The 20880-nt window shown below is 45.9% G+C and overlaps 2 protein-coding genes across 6 annotated transcripts in view; one reads left to right on the plus strand and one right to left on the minus strand.

The window, feature by feature from the left end:
- Nucleotides 1–20880, minus strand: part of LOC309617261 (zinc finger protein 550-like) — a 148315-nt gene that overhangs the window by 123481 nt on the left and 3954 nt on the right. The window contains exons 3-7 of one of the 3 annotated variants that reach the window (XR_014237869.1): nt 10724–10863; nt 7316–7365; nt 5928–6027; nt 5208–5539; nt 2461–2579 (exon numbers count right to left, since the gene is read on the minus strand). The gene's annotated coding sequence lies outside the window, so the exon portion shown is untranslated. The other 2 variants (XR_014237870.1, XR_014237871.1) reach the window with 2 other exon arrangements.
- Nucleotides 10763–20658, plus strand: LOC309617255 (uncharacterized protein; the record flags this gene model as incomplete). 3 transcript variants are annotated; one of them, XM_082369250.1, is made up of 5 exons in its annotated part: nt 10763–11065; nt 11754–11801; nt 13979–14017; nt 15968–16094; nt 17396–20658. In XM_082369250.1, 5 exons carry the CDS (start codon nt 10763–10765, stop codon nt 18952–18954), a joined length of 2076 nt encoding a protein of 691 aa, XP_082225376.1. In that variant the 3' UTR covers nt 18955–20658. The 3 variants fall into 3 exon arrangements, with proteins under 3 accessions (XP_082225376.1, XP_082225377.1, XP_082225378.1); XM_082369251.1 differs by lacking the exon at nt 11754–11801; XM_082369252.1 differs by lacking the exon at nt 11754–11801 and having other exon boundaries at nt 10763–10903.

The following is a 20880-nucleotide window of genomic DNA, read 5'->3' on the forward strand; positions in this document are numbered from 1 at the left end:
AAATAGGATGGTTTCTTTTATATGGATCTTGAATTCTTCAAGCTTCAGATACTCAGTCGTTCTAGCAGGTTTTTTTGGTTAATGTTATGTTTTGTTTTTTATTGAAGTATAGCTGATGTACAATGTTATATAAATTACAGGAGTACAATATAGTGATTCACAATTTTTAAAGGTTGTACTCCATTTATAGTTATAGAATATTGGCTATATTCCCTGTGTTGTACAATATATCCTTGTAGCTTATTTTGTACATCACAGTTTGTACCTCTGATTCCCCTACCCTTATATGGCCCCTCCCCACTTCCCTTTCCTCACAGGTAACCACTAGTTTGTTCTCTGTATCTGTGAGTCAGCTTCTTTTTTGTTATATTCACTAGTTTGTTGTATTTTTAAGATTCCACATATAAGTGATACCATAGAGTATTTGTCTTTCTCTATCTGATTTATTTCACTTGGCATAATACCCTCCAAGTCCATCCATGTTGTTGCAAATGGCAAAATTTCATTCTTTTTTATGGCTGAGTAGTATTCCATTGTATATGTTTATTCTGGGTTATGCTTTGTTTGGAGATCCCATAGAGTTTTCTCCATAGATCAGTTTTATTTTTTCCTTAACAATGTGAGTAATTTTACTTTTTATTGCCTCATTATTGTGACTATAACCTTCATCTCAATACTGAATAGAAGTCTAGTTTTATTAAAATTTCCAGTATAATATTGAACCAAAGTCTTGCTTAATTTGGCTTTGTCTTATTTTTCTACTTTCTTAAGGGACAACATGCCATTAAGTTGAAGCCATTCTTTTCGCATATGTGTTTGGTCCATAAATTTAAAAATTACAAATAAAAATATAGGTATTTAGTCCATCAAAAAAAAGCTTCACAGTGAAATCTAAACTGGTATTTGAACAATATTCAGGTATCACAGCCAAGTCAAGTTGATATATAAAATTAATCAACACAAGTCCACCTCTTGTCAACTTGGCACCATACAAACTTAAACCATTCCTTATCTCCAAATAAAGACAACAACAAGGTCAGGACACAACTATCCTGTGTACAACCAAAAATACAATAACTCTTTCTTCAGAAAGGAGACAGACTCCCTGCGTAACATTCACTCTCCTCCTTGATACCCTATAACCAAATACTATGATATAAATTTAACAATACTTAAATACTGTGATGTGAAGTCAGCACATCTTCTGTTAAATGATAAGGGGGTGAAAGAAGGAAGAAAAAGGTATTGGCTGTACACACACATTCATGACAAAAATCAGGAAGAAATACTCACGACATTACTGACTACTATCCTCACTTCTGTTAATGGTCACATGAACTAACTAATATGTAGCTCTTCCACAATCCATTCCATGTTCCTTTTGTCCTCAGCAGCACCTCGAATGGTCATTTTTTATTCCCTGGTTGGGTGACCAAAGCATTCTTTCCTGAAGGGTCTGGGCCATGAGTTGTCTTGCCTGAAGTAGGTTGTGAATAGTTTTCCGTTGACTTTACCATAGATCATGACAAGACATCTTAAGGGATCTCTGCATTCCAGACACACACTTCCTTTGTGCAAGTAGCAGTGGGAAGTATAGTCCAATTTGCACCTGATAATCAGATTCAATCACCAGAGCCAGCACAGTAACTCTTACTTTGCCTGTTGATTCAGAAGCATGAGTAGCGCAAAGTGGCAGACTGGCAGTGTTACTCTCCAGGACAACGGAATCATTCTACTGCAGTAGTGAAAGCACTCTTCCCTTTGCAACTAAGACCTCTACACAATCAGTGCTTCATGAAGACAGGAAGCAAAAATTTCCCCTAGTGCCTCTCTATGGATAACTGTCAGTGGTGCCACTCACATATCTACCCCTTGATTCCTGGACACATCAATCCAGGCTATGGGACAAATAGTCCTATTTGTTGTTTGATGATTCAGAGCCTATACAGCTTCCTGGGGAATCTTTCCCTGGCCCTCCAAGTATTGCCACATAGCAATCTGCCCAGGCCACAGGAAACATGTGAGGATCATGTAGACACCAGGGACCTTTGAACCGAGATTGTGCTGTTTAGGAAGATCTCTGGGTGGCACTGATGACAAATGCCATGTAGGGGTCTGCCTGGCCCACCCTCTCTTCTGAGAACAGCCCTGCTAACTGGGCTGTGGGGACACCTGACCCCACCAGGCTGGACCAGTCAGCTTCCCTCCTGTGGAATCTGGAACAGGGACCTCAGACTGAGGCCCGAGGGTGCTGGGCACTGGGATGGGGGCTGGTGTTCAGAAGGACATTGTTTCTATCCCACCGATCACTGCTACAGACACAGGGAGACCAGGCAGGAGAAGGGACCAGAAAACTGCAGGACCTGTGGGGAGGAGGAAAGGTGACTCCTGTGACCTTCCTGATCAGCCCAGAAACAAGGCGGGTGGGGTCCCCCACAGGTGTGAGAGCTGAGCACTTACCCAGTGAGACCAGAAGCTCACAGGTCTCCAGCATCACCTCCTGGTACAGAGTCCTCTGGTCCAGGTCAAGTTGTCCCACTCCTCTTGGTCACAGCCACATTCTTAAAGGTCACCACCACCTGGAGAGTCAAACACAGGTAGTGGTGTTGGCCTTGTGCACTTGGATGGGATCAACCTTGTCACTCTGTTGCTGGTGAAGATGCAGAGAGACCCAGGCTTGAATCACCGAGGCCTCCGGATCGCCAAGTTCTGTGTTGGGCTCAAGGGGAAAGCAGATGCAACCTTGGGACATAATGCAATTGTGGCTGAGAGAAAAGTCTCCCATGAAGGAAGTCACTGGAGAAGACAAAGACAGTGTCACAGAGACACAGACAGTGCTGTTCCATGAGGACTGGGGAGAGATGGTAAGTGCTCTGGGAAAAATGATCATGATGATAGTTCCAACAATGGTAACAGTAAAGTGACAGCAGCTAAGCCTCTCTGGTCCTCACAGTGCACCTGCCCCAAGTTGAGGCCTTTACACAATAAGAGCCCCTGCTCGGGAGCCAGACTTCCAGGGTTTGAATCAAGACTCTGGAATTAGACACTTCCTGCCAGTGCGACCACAGGGGAGGACATCCCATCATTTCTCTAAGCCTCGATTTCTGCATCAATACAACAATCAGTCCCACTTCACCACGCAGTTTGGAGAACTAAAGAGAAAATGTTTACATGGCAGATGCTGGACTGCCTGGCACAGTTACGTGTTCAATGTATTTTGTGACTCTTACTAATCCTCCCACAGCCCATGAGGTAAATGCCATCATCACCTCCGTGTCACAGCCAGAGGTCTGAGCCCCAGGCAGTTCTAGAAAATCAGCCACAACCTCAAATTTAAGGAGCAGAAGTGGGAATTGAACATCCAGTAAAAGCGGGAACAGAAAAAAAAAAAAAAAAAAAGCGGGAACAGAGTTGCCAGAAGATTGGCAGGTGGGGGCAGGGGTACCTTAGCCAGAATTATTATAAAACAGCCAGGAAAAGACTATCCTAAGAGGTGACACTGATGCAAAGGAATGGTGGGGAGAGATAGCCCTGCAGAGATCTGGGAACGGGGCCCCAGACAAAGAGAAGTGCAAGTTGAAGCTGCAAACTGGGCAGGAGTTTTACAAGTTCAGGACTGCCTGGCCGTGTGCGGTGAGTGAGGGAAAAATGGAGGGAAAAAAGCTTGGGGGTAAGCAAGGGGCAGATCAAGTAGAGAGAGCCCTGTGGGCCATAGTTGGGAGAAAGACTGCATTTATTATAAGTGTGAGGCAAGCACCTGAGGGGGGAGAGCCATTCATTCACTGAACCATTTGTTGAGTACCTTTTGTAAGCCCAGGCTGTTGTTCTAGGTCCTGAGCGGCAACAGTGCTCATGCTCGGGGTCTGGGAAGAGATCCTAAACAAGCAACTAAATAAACGAGCAAGACAATGTCACAGGGACCCAAAGATTCCAAAGTCAAGAAAATAGCACGAGAACACAAGAGGTTACAGTCTGCTTTCGACAGGGCACCACGGAAAGCCTCTTTCAGGACAGCACACTGGAGTGAGTCTGAAATAAAGTGAGGAAGGAGCCAAGTGAATGGGCAGTTTAACAAATAAGACAAGGCCTGACAACAATCAGGACTATGATGAGGGTACTCAGGGCCACGGCTATGGAGTTACCCAGGACCTCTTGTGTTTTTGTGTCCAAAGGGACACCACACTCCTGCACATTATCGTCATTTACCATATGTAACTGAACCTCAAACAGGAAAACAGTTTCAGTGGGAAGCCAGTTCCACTGGCTGTAAACTGGAAGACAAATTCCTTGGCCTTCTGGGTGCCCTGCCTGTCCTGACACCTTTTCTGTCCTAGCAGAGCTGCAATCCCCAAGCTGCTGCAGGCTACTCCTGCCTCTTCCCCACCCCAGCCCTTATCTTTGTAGAGGTTACACAGCTGGGAAGCCCAAGGGTCAGATTCCAAGGAGGAGCCTCTAAGATCAACAAAGGCTCAGGAGGCACCTCCGTGGAAAGAGAGCCAGAGTGGCGCTCCCTGCACCGTGCTGGACTCGGGGGGATACACGTGCTTTTTCTAGTTCCCTCAAACCCAGTTGGAGGAACTTTAATATTCCTGTTTTGTGCCCGAGAAAACAGAAACCAAGGGCAACAGGGAAAGCTGCTCAAGGTCCTAGACTCGGGAAGGGGCGGGGCCGCAACACACAGAAAGGTCTCCGGACTGTGCGGCCTGCGCTCCTCCCTGCGGGTCCTTCCACGCCAGCGGTATGGGGTCAGGGGGATTCGAGAAGCCACATCTCTCCCTACCACACAGCGTCCCACTGACTGACAGAAATGGGACCCTCCGCGTGAAGCCCCTAACCTGGATTCCCACCCGGAGCACAAGCGACCCCATCCCGAGGCTCCGACAAACAATGCCCTGGGGAGGACAAGGTGACGACTCACAGGACACCACCATCCTGCACAGCAGCGCGCCTCGGCCACGTGGGTGGGGTCCGAGCGGGCGTGGCCTGGAGCACCGTCCACTCACCTGCGCCGGGGTCACCAGATCCGCCATCGCACCGCGGGGAGCGTAGGGCCACGTGAGGGCGCCGGAGACCGGCGAGTCCAGCGGGCTTAGCTGACCCTCTCCCAGGTCGTACAAAGGCGCAGGTGGGCCCTCCTGGCTGTCCTCCCCGCTCCGTCCCTAAGTCCCGGGAAGAGATCCTAGTGGGTGGGGACACACCAGCCTCACCACAAAGAAAAGCCCGCTCCTCCGGCGCAGGAAGTCCCGCCCCTGACAACGCGAGCCTGTAACGCCCCTTTTCTGTGACGCCATCAGTCCGGCCCTCACAGCCATCACGCAAAGCACAGCCTGCTGGGTAATGTAGTTCTTTTTTTAAAAAATATTTTATTTATTCACTCATTCATTCATTCATTCATTCATTATGCGCTACGTCTTCGTTGGGGCCCGCGGGCTTCTCTGGTTGTGGCGCGCGTGGTAGCGTAGTTCTTGCTCTGCAGCCGGCCGGGAGAGGGTGTCTCTGTTCCTTCTAGGAGCCTGGGGCCCAGAGGCCTGGAGAGGAGCTGGCAAAGGAAATGCAGAGGCTCTAATGAAGGAGGCGAGGCATGGGATGTTCCTAAAGGGGACGATCCAGATTTCCCTGTTGTGTTTTTTGCGTCTTGTCATTTAAGATGCTCGGAACATAACAAGTGGACATACTGTATTGTAAATTTTTTAATGTTCCTATTCTGCTGCCTCAACATCCCCACAGACTGGCTGTGAGCACATCCCCACCACCCCCCCCCCACCCCACCCCGGGTGACTGGGTACACCAGAGTGATGAGGCTGTGGTCCCAACTCAAGTTCCCCTTCTTGTCCTCCCATGACTTAGTGACATTCCAACCCACCAATGAAATCCCCTCATGACTTTTGCCTGGGTACTCCGCCCTGATCCCCAGTAATGGTACTTACCTAGGGGGCCTCACTCTTCTCCTGCTTCGTTGAGAATGCTCCCCAGATGCTCCTCCTATATGGTTCCTGTGTGGGGTGGCATGCCAGTCTCTTCTAGGACCTGTGAATATAATAAATCCTTTATATGCCTCTAAGGGTACAATTTCCACAACTGTGTTGTAGTGCTCCATAAAGACCCCACAAGTGGGACTTACTTCTGTCTTCACCATATGGGAGAGTAACACATGATATGATATCACTCAGATACAAAGTAACTTCACTCATAGCCGCAAACTAATAAACATCTTGTTCCTTTTCAAATACATGTGGATGGAAGCTTTACAATCAGTTTTGTGAGTTTCAGTATGTTTGCTCAGAGTCAAGAGAGAAAGGGCTTCACACATGGCCATTACTGGGATGTTGGGGAGGAAGAGGTTGTGTGTCCCTGAAAAAGATGGACAGTAGTGAAATTTTTTCTATAAACTTTTAAATAAATTGATGAAGTTCATCAAAAGTAAGTTGGGAAAATATAGGGTAGATTTTTTTTTTAATGAGGGTGCTTTGACATAAATTGTAATTTTAAGCATATGTTATTATCCAAGTATCTTTATTTTGTCCCTTCTGTTTTTTGAAGATGTATTCCCTTTAAAGGGAGATATTGTTTTGTAGACTGCATTCAGCAAACAGGAACACAAAGGAAAACCTGAATGCACACACTGCAATGTCACTCAGTCACAAACTGCATGTTTTTTTTTTTTTTTTTTTTCCTGGCCGGGCTGCACGGATTTCGGGGATCTTAGTTCCCCGACTAGGGATTGAACCTGGGGCCATGGCAGTGAAAATGCCAAGTCCTAACTACTGGACCGCCAGGGAATTCCCAATAAACTGCACCACTCTTCAACTTTATGTAGCTCAAAGCTTCAGAGATAATTTTGTAGGCTTCAGTATGTGTAATCAAGGAACAATTAAAAAAGAGTTAAGCCAATATCATGACAGGGGAAATGGATGGTATCTGTCAGGAGGCCAAGTAGGAAGTAGATGATGTGGCATTCTGCCTGTTTCCCACACAAAATAATTCTTTCCTGCATGAGTACATCTCAGTGTTTCTGTTGAAACCCCAGCAAGTCCAACTATTTTTTCCATATATTTCTAACTCAATTTCCTGAAATAGATACTGCTATGGTCTTAATGTTTGTTTCCCCCTCAATTCTTATGTTCAAAGCCTAATGCCTAATGTCATGATATTAGGACATAGGATCCTTGGTAGGTGGTTAGGTCAGAAGGGCTCTACCCTCATGAAAGGAACTAGTGCCCTTATAAAATAGGGCCCGGAAAGTTCACTGCTTTTACAATGTGAGGACATGGCAAGAAGAAGGAGGCTATCTATGAAACAGGAAGTGGGCTCTCACCGGACACTGAATCCATGGGAAACTTGAGTTTGGACTTCCAGCCTCCAGAGCTGCGAGAAATAAATGCCTGTTGATTATAAGCCACCCAGTATATGATGTTTTCTTACAGCAGTTCGAATGGACTAAAACAGATAAAATTAATTTTAAAATATGAGACTTATCTGGGACTTCCCTGGCAGTCGAGTGCTTAAGATTCAGCACTCCCAATGCGGGGGGCATGGGTTTGATCCCTGGTCGGGAAACTAAGATCCTGCTTGCTGCATGGCACAGCCAAATAAATAAATAAATAATAAAATAAAATAAGATGGACTTCCCTGGTGGTCCAGTGGGTACTCCGTGCTCCCAATGCAGGGGGCCTGGGTTCGAACCCTGGTCGGGGAACTAGATCCCCCATGCCTGCCACAACTAAGAGTCCACAAGCCACAACTAAGAGCCCACATGCCACAACTAAAAAAGATCCCGCATGCCACAACTAAACATGCCACAACGAGGATCCCACGCACCGCAACTAAGACAGGGCGCAGCCTAAATAAATAAATATATATATTTTTTAAATAATAAAATAAAATAAGAGACTTATCTGAAAAGAAGAGCCACTTACTGAATGTTTTTTCCTACTAGGAGAGTGGCTACCACGATCACAGTCTTAGCATGTGTACAACAGGTGCACCTTATCCCTGAGATAAACATTTCATTATGGTTTGAGCATGATGTTAGTGGTCCAAATAATTATCCTGAAAAATTGCTAAATAGAGTTGAGGGATCAAGCTCTTGCCTCCCTGATCTTTACAAACTGTATTTTGAGGTAATTGAACAGAACATTGTGGAAAAAATCTTCTTCACAGAGGATTTCTAGCTAATAAATGCAGAAATAGCAGTAGAGGTAGGTGAAATGTTTCAACAGCTTATAAAATAATCAACGACCCAATTATCATCAGTGCATGCTGATACAATAGATAAAAGATGCATGGAAACTTGGTACCTGGAGAGAAACACTAATAACATTGGAACCCAAACACAAAAGAGAGACATCCAGACATCAGAACAGGCTTATGTGATACAGTCACAATTTCTTAGCATTGTGTGTGGAGTATTATGGCCAAAGGATGAATCTGAATTTCAAACTTGTTTGGATGGCAAGACTATTCACTGAAATTGGGAATGAATTTCTGTTGTTCATGATGAGTTCATGGTGTGTTTGAGACATTCAAGTGGACGCATTGGATTGAGGAGGTGGATGGGCATTCGGAACAGAATTAGGATCTGAGTTAGGGCTGGACACAGACACCAGCTGGCTGAGCAGCATGAAGGATGTTTTGAAAACAAGAAATATGAAAATATTTTTCTTCTTATTTAAGAATTTACTGTATATCTACACTAACTTTAGAGCAATGGGAAAGCGTAGAGAATCTAGATATATATAAACCCTAATAATGTCAATTTATTTCCAGTAAAGTTGCCAAAGGCATGTAAGGGGGAAAGGATAATATATTGAACAAATTTGCCAGAAAAATCATATGGTGGGGCTTATGTTAAAAATAAATTTAGGGACTTCCCTGGTGGCACAGTGGTTAAGAATCTGCCTGCCAATACAGGGGACGCGGGTTCGATCCCTGGTCCGGGAACATGCCACATGCTGCGGCGCAACTAAGCCCGTGAGCCACAACTACTGAGCCCGCGCGCCTAGAGCCCACGAGCCACAACTACTGAAGCCCGCAAGCCACAACTACTGAGCCCACATGCTGCAACTACTAAAGCCCATGTGCCCAGAGCCCGTGCTCCACAACAAGAGAAGTCACCGCAATGAGAAGCCCGTGCACCACAACGAAGAGTAGCCCCCGCTCCCTGCAACTAGAGAAAGCCCGCGCGCAGCAACGAAGACACAGTGCAGCCAAAAACAATAAATAAATAAAATAAATAAATTAAAAAAAAAAAAGAATGTTGCCTTCAGTAGTTCCCTGGTTGTCCAGTGGTTAGGACTCAGCCGTGGGCCTGTGTTCAATCCTTATGCAGGGAACTAAGATCATGCAAGCCGGGCAGTGGGGCCAAAAAAAGAAAAGAAAAGAATATTGCCTTCTCAGGTTTTAACTCTTCCTCTTTTTAATTTGTAATACTTAAAAAAAAAATAGTAGTACTTATTGAATTTATTATTTATATATTAACTCTTTAAAAATTATAGGTAGCTCAATATCTTCTTAAAGGGTTTTTTTCTTGTTTCAATTTTAATTTTTTTCAAATAAAAGAAGCCTGTTATTATCATATAGTTTGTGCATATGCTGTGAAAATTTTTATATTTGCTTTGAGAACTCCTGCAAGGCATGCCAAATTAATAGTGCTGTGGAATGTGAAATAAAATGGAGTCACTGATGTCAAGGGGTTTTAACGTGGAGCTGGGAGGCTATTAATTAGTGGACATCCTGCACCTCCCCACCTGGTGAAACCGTGAACTTTTGATCTGAGCCAACCTGCAAATATTCCAAGGACTCTGCAATAACACTTGCAACTTGTCACACTAATGGACTATTACTTCCCTCTAGTGATAGCCTTAGTACACAATCCTGTTCAACCAAGACTAGCTTCTGCCTCCAATTCCAATTAAAATTCTGTAATACAAAACTCTCTTTGCATTTAAAATCCCCTGAATTTTACTCCCTAGCAGAATACCTTTTGGGTTGCTATTTGAATACGTGTCCCGAATTGCAATTCTGTGATCCCAAGTAAATGTGTTGTGCTTGATTACTGCCTCTCAGGTTTACTGAGGTGGACAGTATCAACGATAGACTAATGTTATCTAACTTTATGTAGTTATTATTTTAGCCAATAATGAAGCACACTGAGATATTTTGTTGCATATAATTCCCTTTTTCATTCCAAAATCTTATTGAATTGAGTTTTCTTACTTGAAAACTCTTCCAAGATTTTCATAAAGAAACAAAAACAACAAATAAGGACTGTGGCTTGTCTCAGTCTTTTCACAACTGGAATGCATTTTTTTCTAATCCTGTATCAAGTTTTATGCTGAGAAATACGAGTTTAATCAGAATTTTATAAAGGTTATGGATACAGGCTTTGCTGGGTCTAATTTTATGTGTTTTTATTTAATTTTTTCTTTAATTTGAAATATAGTTGATTTACAAGGTTCCCTTAGTTTCAGGTGATGTAAATACATTTTTTTCCTGGCCGCGTCACACACCCTGGGGAATTTTAGTTCTACAGTTCCCCAGCTAGGGATCGAACCTGCCCCCCTGCAGTGGAAGCCCGGAGTCTTACCCAGTGTACCGCCAGGGAAATCCCTTGACGCGTTTTTAATTTGTCCTTCCCACACCGACTTGGCCCATTACTGCCCCAACTGGTTGGGGGTGGGCCTCGTCCGCACCGCACTCGTGGGCGTGAGGGGAACTACATTACCTAGAAGACTGTGCACGGACCGGCTTGTTCTCCGCACCAATGAAGGCCCCAAACAGAGGTTCTTCCGGGATTGTGAAATACGAGGGGGCGGAACTTCCGGTGTCTTTCTGTTGGCGGCGGTTTGGCGGCCTTTGCTGCGTCTGCAGGACCCAAAGCTCTAGATCACTGGGTGCAGCCCAGGTAACGGAAACCGGAAAAAGCTCGAGGGGACGCCGTCCACACTCCGCGGGAGTGAGCGGGATACGGAACCTGCTTCCGGAATTTTCGGGCCACGTTACCACCATTATCCCGCCACGCTCAACGGGTCCTATGGCAACCAGCACGCTACAGGACCCGCCCCAGGTGACTGTTGGGCCCCCCCCCCCCAGATTCTGACCCGAATCCTCAAGCCTCCAATGAGGGTCTCCTGTTCAGGGCACTGCGGTTCAGGCCCCTGTCTCCAGAACTTTAGGTGTGCGTGTGTGGTGACCCTATTTCTGACAGGCCGTGTGGAGAGTGTTAAAGGCTGTGGGCTTGGCACGTGCAAATCCTTGGAGGGTCACAAGAGCCGGGAACATTCTGGAAACCTGGGTTTGGAGTCCCTTCTGCAGAGACGTGGCATTATGGAGGAGTCAACAGTCTGGGCCTTCTGGGCCAACAGTCGGCATTCTGGAAGTCATGGAGGGTTGTGAATAAATCAGGAAGACACTCTGAGTTAGAGTTTTTAAGTATTTCAAAGGCTGCTCAGGGGAGAACAGACTGGGGAGGGGGAGCTGAGGGTGGAGGCGGGGAGGCCTGGGAGAGCCTAGTGCATTCCACTCCAGAGAGTAAGGTGGTTTCTGGACCAGAGTGGTGCCTATGGAAGTTGTTGACCTGAAACAAATAGCCTCCCGGCTATTTCTTCTGCAAAGATGGGTTTTTTTCGGGATCATCAGGGAATTGCAATTGAGATGTGCAGGCATGATGAACTAACACTTTTATAGAGATTAAAGAGGGAAGGGCTATAGTCACCAAAGAGTCCACGGCTTTTCATTGCCTGAGTCCTTTCCAGGAGAGAAGAGAGCCGTCTTCTTCCTTTTGGATACTGTTATTGTCTCAGGTCAGTGAGGGCTCCCCCTTCTGGTGTGCCAACTCTAACTGAGGTTTCTGTTTATTAATTTTTTTACAAAGGAATACAAATAATAAGGTTCATAATAAACTTGCAAGACAGTTGGCAATGAATGTTGTTCTAAGCAAAAGGACAGAGTAAAGGACAATAAAGTTTTTCTTTTGGCTGAGCATCTGGAAGACAAGTCAGGGAGAGATTAAAATTGGATTTTGGAGGGAGTTCCCTGGCGGTCCAGTGGTCAGCACTTGGTGCTTTCACTGCTGTGGCCCTGGGTTCAACCCCTGGTGGGTGAACTAAGTAAGATCCTGCAAGTCGTGTGGGGCAGCCAAAAAAAAAGGAAGGAGGAGTTAACAGTCGGGGCCAATTGGTGACATAGGGGCTGCTGGAGTCCCTAATCTGGAATTGAGGGAGGAGGTCACTGGCTCAGCAATGTCCATGTGGTGACAGCTTAAGTCCTGGATTCTGGCCATGTCTGGATCTCAAATTTAGGAGGGAAAGTCTTGTCACTTTTCTGTGCAAGGGGACCTCAGATGAAAGTAGAGAGACCTGGGGCTGGAGGGCAGGGCAAAGTGGGTGGGACTTTCTGAGGCTGCCTGAAGATGGCAGGGTCCTGTGGTTCCAGGGCTTTCTGGGGAAGCAAGGTTATAAGGAGTAAGGAGCCTTGCCTGAGATGGAGATGGAGAAGGAGGTGTGAGGTTGTGTAGATTCACTGTTCTGAACACTCAGCCGACTGCCCACTCCTTGTGGAGTCAGAAAAAGGTCAGTCATGCTGTTGGAGCAGCCCAGGCCCAGTCAAGGGCACACGTGCCTCAGCTCTCCCAGGAAACTACAAGGTTAAAAATGTATAGATTTAGCAAGTTAATCTTGTGTAAGCAAGTAATAACTGCTTAAAATGAGAATATATATCTGTACTATAATAATATATATATGTTTAGGTTTTGTCTTGAGCTCTTCACATAGAGCTCTGAACCCCTTAGAATTGCCTGGGAATTAGGACTGTTTTTTGTTATTCACAACTAGTGCCTTTTATCACGTGGAAGTTTATTATAATGAAGTGACATAGGGTGGATTCTCCAGATACCCTCAGGATGGGACTGCTCTCTAGAAAAAACAAGTGATTAGAAGTTTCAACTCCCAGACCTACCCGGCACCTCCTAAGGATCGGAGGGGAGCTGGAGATTAGGTATAAAAACTGCTGAACAATGAAATTCAAGGTTCCTTCAGATTGGTGAACACATTGAAATGGTGGAAGTGCTGGGAGGGTGGCATGTACTGAAAGGGCCTGGAAACCCCCTGCTGCCCTCTACCCCCCGACCCTGACCTAGACGTCGCTTCCATTTGACTGTTCCTAAGTTGTATACATTACAGTAAACCAGAAAAAGTAAGAAAAGTGTTTTCCTAACTTCATGGGTCATTTCAGCAAATTATCAAAACCGAGAAGGGGTTCATGGGAAACCCTGAATTTGTAGCCAAGTGGGACAGAAGTACTGGTAGCCTGGGGACCAGGGATCGGAACTGGCTTCTCAAAAGAGGGCAGTTTATGGGCCTGATGCCTTAAACCTGTGGATTCTATCACTAAGTTCAGGTAGTGTAATAATAGGAATGAACTGTAGGGCACCACAGTGGTGTCATAAAATTAGATAATTGGTGGTTGAAAAAAGATACTTTGTCTCAGAAAGGCTTGAAAGACATGTAAGAAAAACCTAATTTTAAAAAACATTTATAGAAATCTTAATCCTGTGCTCTGTAATAGCTGAATCTTAGCATGGGAGAGGTAATAATGTATTTGGTATGTACACATTATGAGATAGACATCCTAAGTGTTGCCGTTTACGTGAAGACACTGAGACTCAAAGAGGGTGAGTCTTTCTTTTTTTCGCCACGCCCCGCGGCATGTGGAATCTTAGTTCCCCAACCAGGGATGGCACCCGGGCTCCCTGCAGTGGAAGCTTGAAGTCTTAACCACTGGACCACCAGGGAAATCCCAAGGACGTTGAGTCTTTGTCTAAGCCTTTCGAGTTGTCAAGCTATAGCTCTGAAGACTGAGGATCTGAGGTCAGAGGTCAGCCTCAGATGACTCATGTCCAGGAAAAGGAAGGGAAGAAACAGCTCAGCCTTTACATCCTCACCATAATCACCTTTACCTCAGATACTCCCTCTTTTCACAGGTTCCCATGGTAGCAGCAGCATTTATGGTCCCTGGACAGGTAAGTGGAAGAAACCCCAGTACCTACCCAGACGTCATCCCTACCCCTGGTCCTGACACACAGATATAGAAGACAGTGTTGTCCTGCGATTCTGGGTCCTTAGGTCTGGGCCCTGGCATCATCTCAGGCACAGGACCATTAATCAAAGCCAGAAGTAGTACGGAGGTGTTCCCATGTGTCCAGTGGAGAAGGTCAAGTGGTGACGTGTCCTTGGGCACAGCCTGGAGATGAGACTGAGAGGGGAGTGTTCAGGGAACTGCAGGACCCATGATGTGGGCTGATAAAGACTGAGGGCATGAGTCATTCCTGGGATGGCAGACTGAGGAGCTGGGCCTCTCCTGAGGGGGCGGGTCCATGCCACATTGGCCGCAGAGGAGGGAAGTGATCTGACGCTGGGTCTGAAGAGGCTGCTCTGCCTGCCGAGAGGAGGAAGACTGGGGATGAGGGTGGAGCCGGGGGCCCAGTGGAGGGCACAGTCCTGGTAAATGTCGATTGTGACTGGATCCTGGCAATGGCTCTGTAGCAGGAGAGGAGGCGAGTCTCTCATTCTCGTTTGTGGTAGAGCTGATTTTCTGCTGTACAGGATGAGAGAGAGTAGTCTGACATGACCCCAGGATGTTTGACTCTAGGTGACGGTGGGGAAGCCATGTCTGAGACGGGAAGTCAGAAATAGGAGTAATGGACAGAAGGACTGTCCAGAGTTCCATGTCCCCATGCTGAGTCTGAGATATTGCCGGGGTTTCTTGCGAGAGGTGTCAAGTGGGCCACTGGAAACACACACCTGGAGTTCAGGGAAGGTGGGGTTCAGGATTGAAAATACCCTTGAGCAGGTGGATGGCATGTGGATTAGGTCAGATTCCAGGCCCTCAGGTCATGTGTGGGTGCCATGAAAGTTGTAGGGTGGGGAGGGTGTTCTCCGTGGACTGGCTCACCTCCCTGGGCACAGGGACAGGGGTGGCTGTCATCACTAAGATGGATGAGGCAGTGCAGTGACCATGAGTGTGTGGGGGTGGGAGTGGCCTCGGGGGAGGTCCTGGTCGTGGCATAGGATTCGAAGGGGTGGATAAGGTATGGACTGAGAGGCAAAACAGGAATGGAGGTGAGATGACAGGGAGGTAGGGCCTGGGGCATTGTTTCCCCTCCACAGGCTCAAAGTCTTGTGATGACTGAGGTTGGAGCCTGAAGAGTGTGAGACTCCACTGGACGACAGACCAGCTGAGGGCAGATGAGCACAGCTGGGGCAGGGTCTTGGGCTGGGCTGTGGGGTGGGGGGCTGGGGTGGGAATGAGAGGAGCAGAGAGAGGAAGGGGTGAGTGGTGCGGGGTCAGCACTTGGGACACTGTGGAGGACGAGGGCTCTGGGCATCTGGCCCCACACGAGGTCTGGGTGCTGACGTGGGAACAGGGAGCAGGGCCAGGTCAGGGAACGAAAGCAGTGCTGGGACCGCCTGTAACAGCGGGTCCTGCAGAGGCCTGGGGAAGCACCGCGTGCTGGGTGGCACGTGGGGAACACGATGAGGTGCCGAAGGCCTGTGGCCGAGGTGGTGGCGTGGGGTGGGGTGGGGGTCACGGTCCGGCACATGAGGGAGTTGTGACCCTGCAGGGCTGGGCAATGAAGAGTGAAGGAGTGTGAGCATGGACTCAGGGCCCTTGTCCCCAGGCTTTACTCCAGGGGGCTGAGCACAAGTGACATTGTATGTGGTGTGATCTGTGTGATCTCAGGAGAGTCGACTCTGAGGAGAGTGGCTGGGGGTCTGTGTGGCAGCCCCAGAGCGTCTTGTGAGACTGCTTGTCTCCCTCTCTGTTTTAACTGAATGACGTAACGCTAGCAGGCTCCTGTAGTATCAGGACTTGGTGTGTCCTCTGAGCTGGGTCACTGGGGTGGACGACCATGACCTGGAGATCCTGGTTGCAGAGGCTGCTGTGAACTCACTTGTCCCCCTCATGACAGGGCCATGTGATCTTTGAGGATGTTGCTGTGTCCTTCTCCCAGGAGGAGTGGGGTCTCCTTAACGATGCTCAGAGACTCCTCTACTGTGACGTGATGCTGGAGAACCTGTCACTTATAGCCTCCCTGGGTAAGGACCCATGTTCCCACACCATCGCCCCGTACGGGACTCTGCCCTTCCTTCTGCATGGCTCACTCCGTCCTTCTCAGCTTGGAACTTGGACACTGCTTACTTCCCCGATTTCCTGGCACTTGAGCTGCGTTCCCCCACCCTGTGTGTGTTCAGCCCTATACCATAGGCCCTGAAGCCTTTCACAGAAGCCTTCGGTCTCAGAGGCTTGAAGCCTGCCCAGCTGATGCCACTTAGCTTTGCCACCACTAGGTGTGTTGAATGTTCAGATGTGTGCAAGATCCGTGTCACACGTTTTAACCCTTTTTTTCCCAGTGCCTGTGTCAGGAATTACAGACACTTACATGGTCAGCATTTGTGGTCAACCCTAGATTATGTTTGCAAGATTCCTTAAGGTTCTTCTAGTGATACATTTTTTTCCCTGAAATCTGTCATTGATTGGTTCACTCTGGGCCAGTGTCTTTCTCCTAATGGCCCTATTTTCCTCTGAGGACTTTGATCTGGTAAGGTTCATAGTCACCCAGCCTGAGCTGAGGGGTGGAGGCAACCCTGGGTGCCTGACGAGGTGGGGCCCTCTCTAGTCATAGGAAGAGGGTTAATTGCATCCTGAGCCTGGTGAGTAGGAGCTGTAGGAAGGCATGATATCATTGATGAGTTCTAATCCTACAGGGAAATGTCCTTTGCTCTCTCTTCTTTCAATGTCAAGACTCATCATGCTCATACTTCATTTCTTTCTTCCACTTCTCCCCATTTCGACACTTTGCCCACTTTTCATTTGTACTGTGATTTCTGACTCCTCTTTTCCACCTTAGTGTCCTCCACACCTCTCCTTTCCCCCTCTCTGCACTGTTCTCCAATTTTATGTATTTTGTATATTGTATATGAATATCCTTAATGTGTCATGAGAGGTATATGTTTACTTATATTGTCTTTGAACACTGATAGTCAGGTGTAATTGCATTTTCCTGGATTGAGAAACACATTCTACAGAGCTGACACTTGTCACCACCAGAAAGTCCTGCTGAAAGCCATTGGCTGAGGAGTGGGTTGTTCTAGCCTCTCCTCCCAGCATGGTGCCACATCCTGGTATCCTGTGTTCTTGCTGGTTTGAGACATTTCCTGTTCTGTAACCATCAGAGGCCTAGTATTGCACAGTATCCCCTTCTACCACTTGACCCTTCCTCCCTTGTTTTAATAACAAACCCATGGGCTTATACCTACATGTGTCATGCACAGATTTGTAGTGGGCTCCTGTCCCACCAACGTCTCCATACAGTTTATCAGCATTTTTGTGCTTTCAGGGTGTTGGCGTGCAGTAGGTACTGAGGAGGCTGCTTCTGAACAATGTGTTTCTGTAGAACAAGTGACACAAGACAGGAATCCAAATCCAGACCTATCTATCCTGAAGACTCTTACTTCAGATACGGGTGCCCTGGTAGAGAAAGATGTTTTGTACCTGGCTGAGCACCAAGAAGTGCATCCTGGGCTGAAACCGTCCTCTTCTGGGGCCTGTGGGAAAATGTTCACTTCTCACCTACAGCAGCACCAGAAGCACCCCATTGGAGAGAAACACCTCAGAAGCGAGGAGAATGGGGCCTTGCTTGTGACGAGCTGCAAAGTCTTTTTACCCGACAATATGTTCACATGTGGAGAAGTTGAGAAGGCTTTCCTAGGCAGCTTGGGCTTTCCCCCGCACCAGCCCTCCCACGATGGAGAGCACCCAGATACAAGCAGGCAGAGCAGGGAGGTCTCTCACCCTGGGGAAGGGCATTACGAGTGCAGCGAATGTGGCAAAGCCTTCAGTAAGAAGTATAAATTCATGGAGCACCTGAGAGTTCACACTGGTGAAAAACCTTATGAGTGCAGTGACTGCGGGAAGTTTTTTAGACTCACCTCCAGTCTTACTCACCATAGGAAGGTTCACACAGGAAAAAGGCTTTATGAGTGCTGTAATTGTGGGAAAGTGTTTGCCCACAAATATAAACTTGTTGAGCACCAGAGAATCCACACTGGAGAAAGATCCTATGAGTGTAATCAATGTGGGAAAGCCTTCCTTCAAAAGGATACACTTGTTCAGCACCAAAAAGTCCACACTGGAGAAAATCCTAAGAGCAGTGAATGTGGGAACCCCTTCCTTTACAAAAAAAATCTCCTTGTGCATCATAGGATCCATATTGGAGAAAAGCCTTATGGTTGTAGCAAATGTGGGAAGTCATTCATCTTCAAAAAAAGGCTTCTTGATCACCAGCGAATCCACACTGGAGAAAAGCCTTATATGTGCAGTGAATGTGGGAAAGCCTACGTCTACAAAGGAAGTCTTGTTGTGCATAAGAGAATTCATACTGGAGAAAAGGCTTATGGGTGTAAATGTGGGAAGTTCTTTACAAGCAGCTCTGCCCTCAGTAAACACCAGAATGTTCACACTGCAGAAAGGCCTTATGAGTGCAGTGAATGTGGGAAAGCTTTCAAGGTCAAAATTAAACTTGTTGAGCACCAGAGAATCCACACTGGAGAAAGACCCTATGAGTGTAATCAATGTGGGAAAGCCTTCAAGCTCAAGTACACACTTGTTCGGCACCAAACTGTCCACACTGGAGAAAAGCCTTTTAATTGCAATGAATGTGGCAAGCCCTTCAGTTACAAAACAAGTCTTCTTGAGCACCAGAGAATCCACACTGGAGAAAGGCCTCATACGTGCAGTAAATGTGGGGAAGCCTTTGTCTACAGAAGAAGTCTTGTTGTCCACCAGAGAGTCCACACTGGAGAAAGGCCTTATATGTGCAGTGAATGTGGAGAAGCCTTTGTCTACAGAAGAAGTCTTATTGCCCACCAGGGAATCCATACTAGAGAAAAACCTTGAGTGTAGTTCTTTGCAGGCAGCTCCAGGCTTATAAAAAACAAGAAAGTTCACACTGGAGAAATGCCCTCCGGACTTATGCTTTCCTTCACTTGAGTTAATATCTAGCAGCATATAGATTAGGTGTCATAGAAGAAGTGAAAATTTAACTTATGTGGAGCCAAACTTTCATAGAGTGGTAGTATCCTGATACAGTCTTACCAGAAGCACCAGAACGTGAGTTCCTGTTGTTTACATTCTTATCAACACTTGGTATGGTCAGGCTTTCTAACTTCAGTGATGTAAGAGGTGTATAGTGGTATCTAGTGATTTTAACTAGTATTTCCCTATTGACATGATGTTGAGTGGTTTTTCATGTGATAATTTCCATTCATAGTTTTTTGAAATTTCTGTTCATATAATTTGTCATCTTAATTACTGAGTTTTGACATTTCTTCATGGATTATTGATTAAGGTCCTCTAATGGAAATATCTGACATTATTTTCATCCAGAATTGGTCTTCTCATTTCAGTAGCTTTTCCAGAGAAAAAGTTTTCAGCTTTAATGGAGTCTTATTTGTCCATTTATTCTCTTACTGTTTATGCTTTTGGTGTTCTATCAATAAATGAAAAATGTTTCCCAAATTTAAAGAAAGAAGTTTTTCTATGTTTCCTTCTGAAACTTTAAAGTTTAGGTTTTTTTATTGATGTAAATGATTCATATTTAGTTCATTTTTGGAAGTTCTTTTTAAAATATGGATACCCAGTTGCTGCAGTGATACTAACTTAAATACCTTCTCCACTGAATTGCTTTTGTATCCTCATTGAAGGTCAATCATATGTATATGTTTATTTCTGAACTTTATCTTCTGTTGCATTTATCTACTTTATTTATGCCAATCCTTTCATGTGTTGAATAATTTGTTGTTATAATATGCCTTGAAATCAAGGTCATGTACTCCTTGGACTTTCTTTTTCAAAGTTGTTATGGCCATTCTTAAGTCCTTTGCCTTTCCATGTGAATTTTAGAATCCACTTGTGAATTTGAACATCCCAAAAACCAACTAGGATTTTGACTGGAATTGCATTTAATCTTCAATTTAGAAAGGCATACTGAATGTCCCAATTCATAAACATGATATATCTTCTTTTATTTAGATCTTATTTAATTTTTGTTAGCAATGCTTTTTAGTTTTCTGTTTATAAGTCTTGTATAACTTAAACATCCCCAGGTATTTTCTACATAGAATGATATTGTGAATGGAAACTTTTTTTAAAAATTTCAATTTCTGAATTTTTCATAGCTATTACAGTTAGAGAGATATTAAACTAAGGATAGAAGCAATCCTTCTTGATCTTATAAACATCTACAAAGAGTTATTACAGGGACTTCCCTGGTGGCGCAGTGGTTAAGAATCCGCCTGCCAATGCAGGGGACATGGTTCCAGCCCTGGTCTGAGAAGATCCCACGTACTGCGGAGCAACTAAACCCGTGTACTACAACTACTGAGCCTGCGCTCTAGAGCCCATGAGCCACAACTACTGAAGCCTGCACGCCTAGAGCCCGTGCTCTGCAACAAGAGAAGCCACCACAATGAGCAGGCTGAGCACCACAACAAAGAGTAACTCCCGCTCGCCGCAACTAGAGAAAGCCTGCGTGCAGCAACGAAGACCCAACACAGCCAAAATTAAGAATAAATAAATAAATAAATTTATTTTAAAAAAGAACTATTAGAAATACTATACCTTTGATCCATTATTAAAATATTCATATTAGAATAAAAGGAGGACAGCTGCTTATTGTTCTCGAGCAGGCCCAGACCAGGGGCACTCCCTGCTGAGTGCCTTGGAAAGGCAGCTGGGTTGGAGCAGCCCTGGCAGGGAGCAGTTTATTGGGGTTTTCTTTTTTTGTTTGTTTTTAATTTATTTGGCTGCATTGGCTCTTAGTTG

This window comes from Balaenoptera borealis, assembly GCF_965194805.1.
Source record: "Balaenoptera borealis genome assembly, chromosome: 19".
NCBI lineage: Eukaryota > Metazoa > Chordata > Mammalia > Artiodactyla > Balaenopteridae > Balaenoptera > Balaenoptera borealis.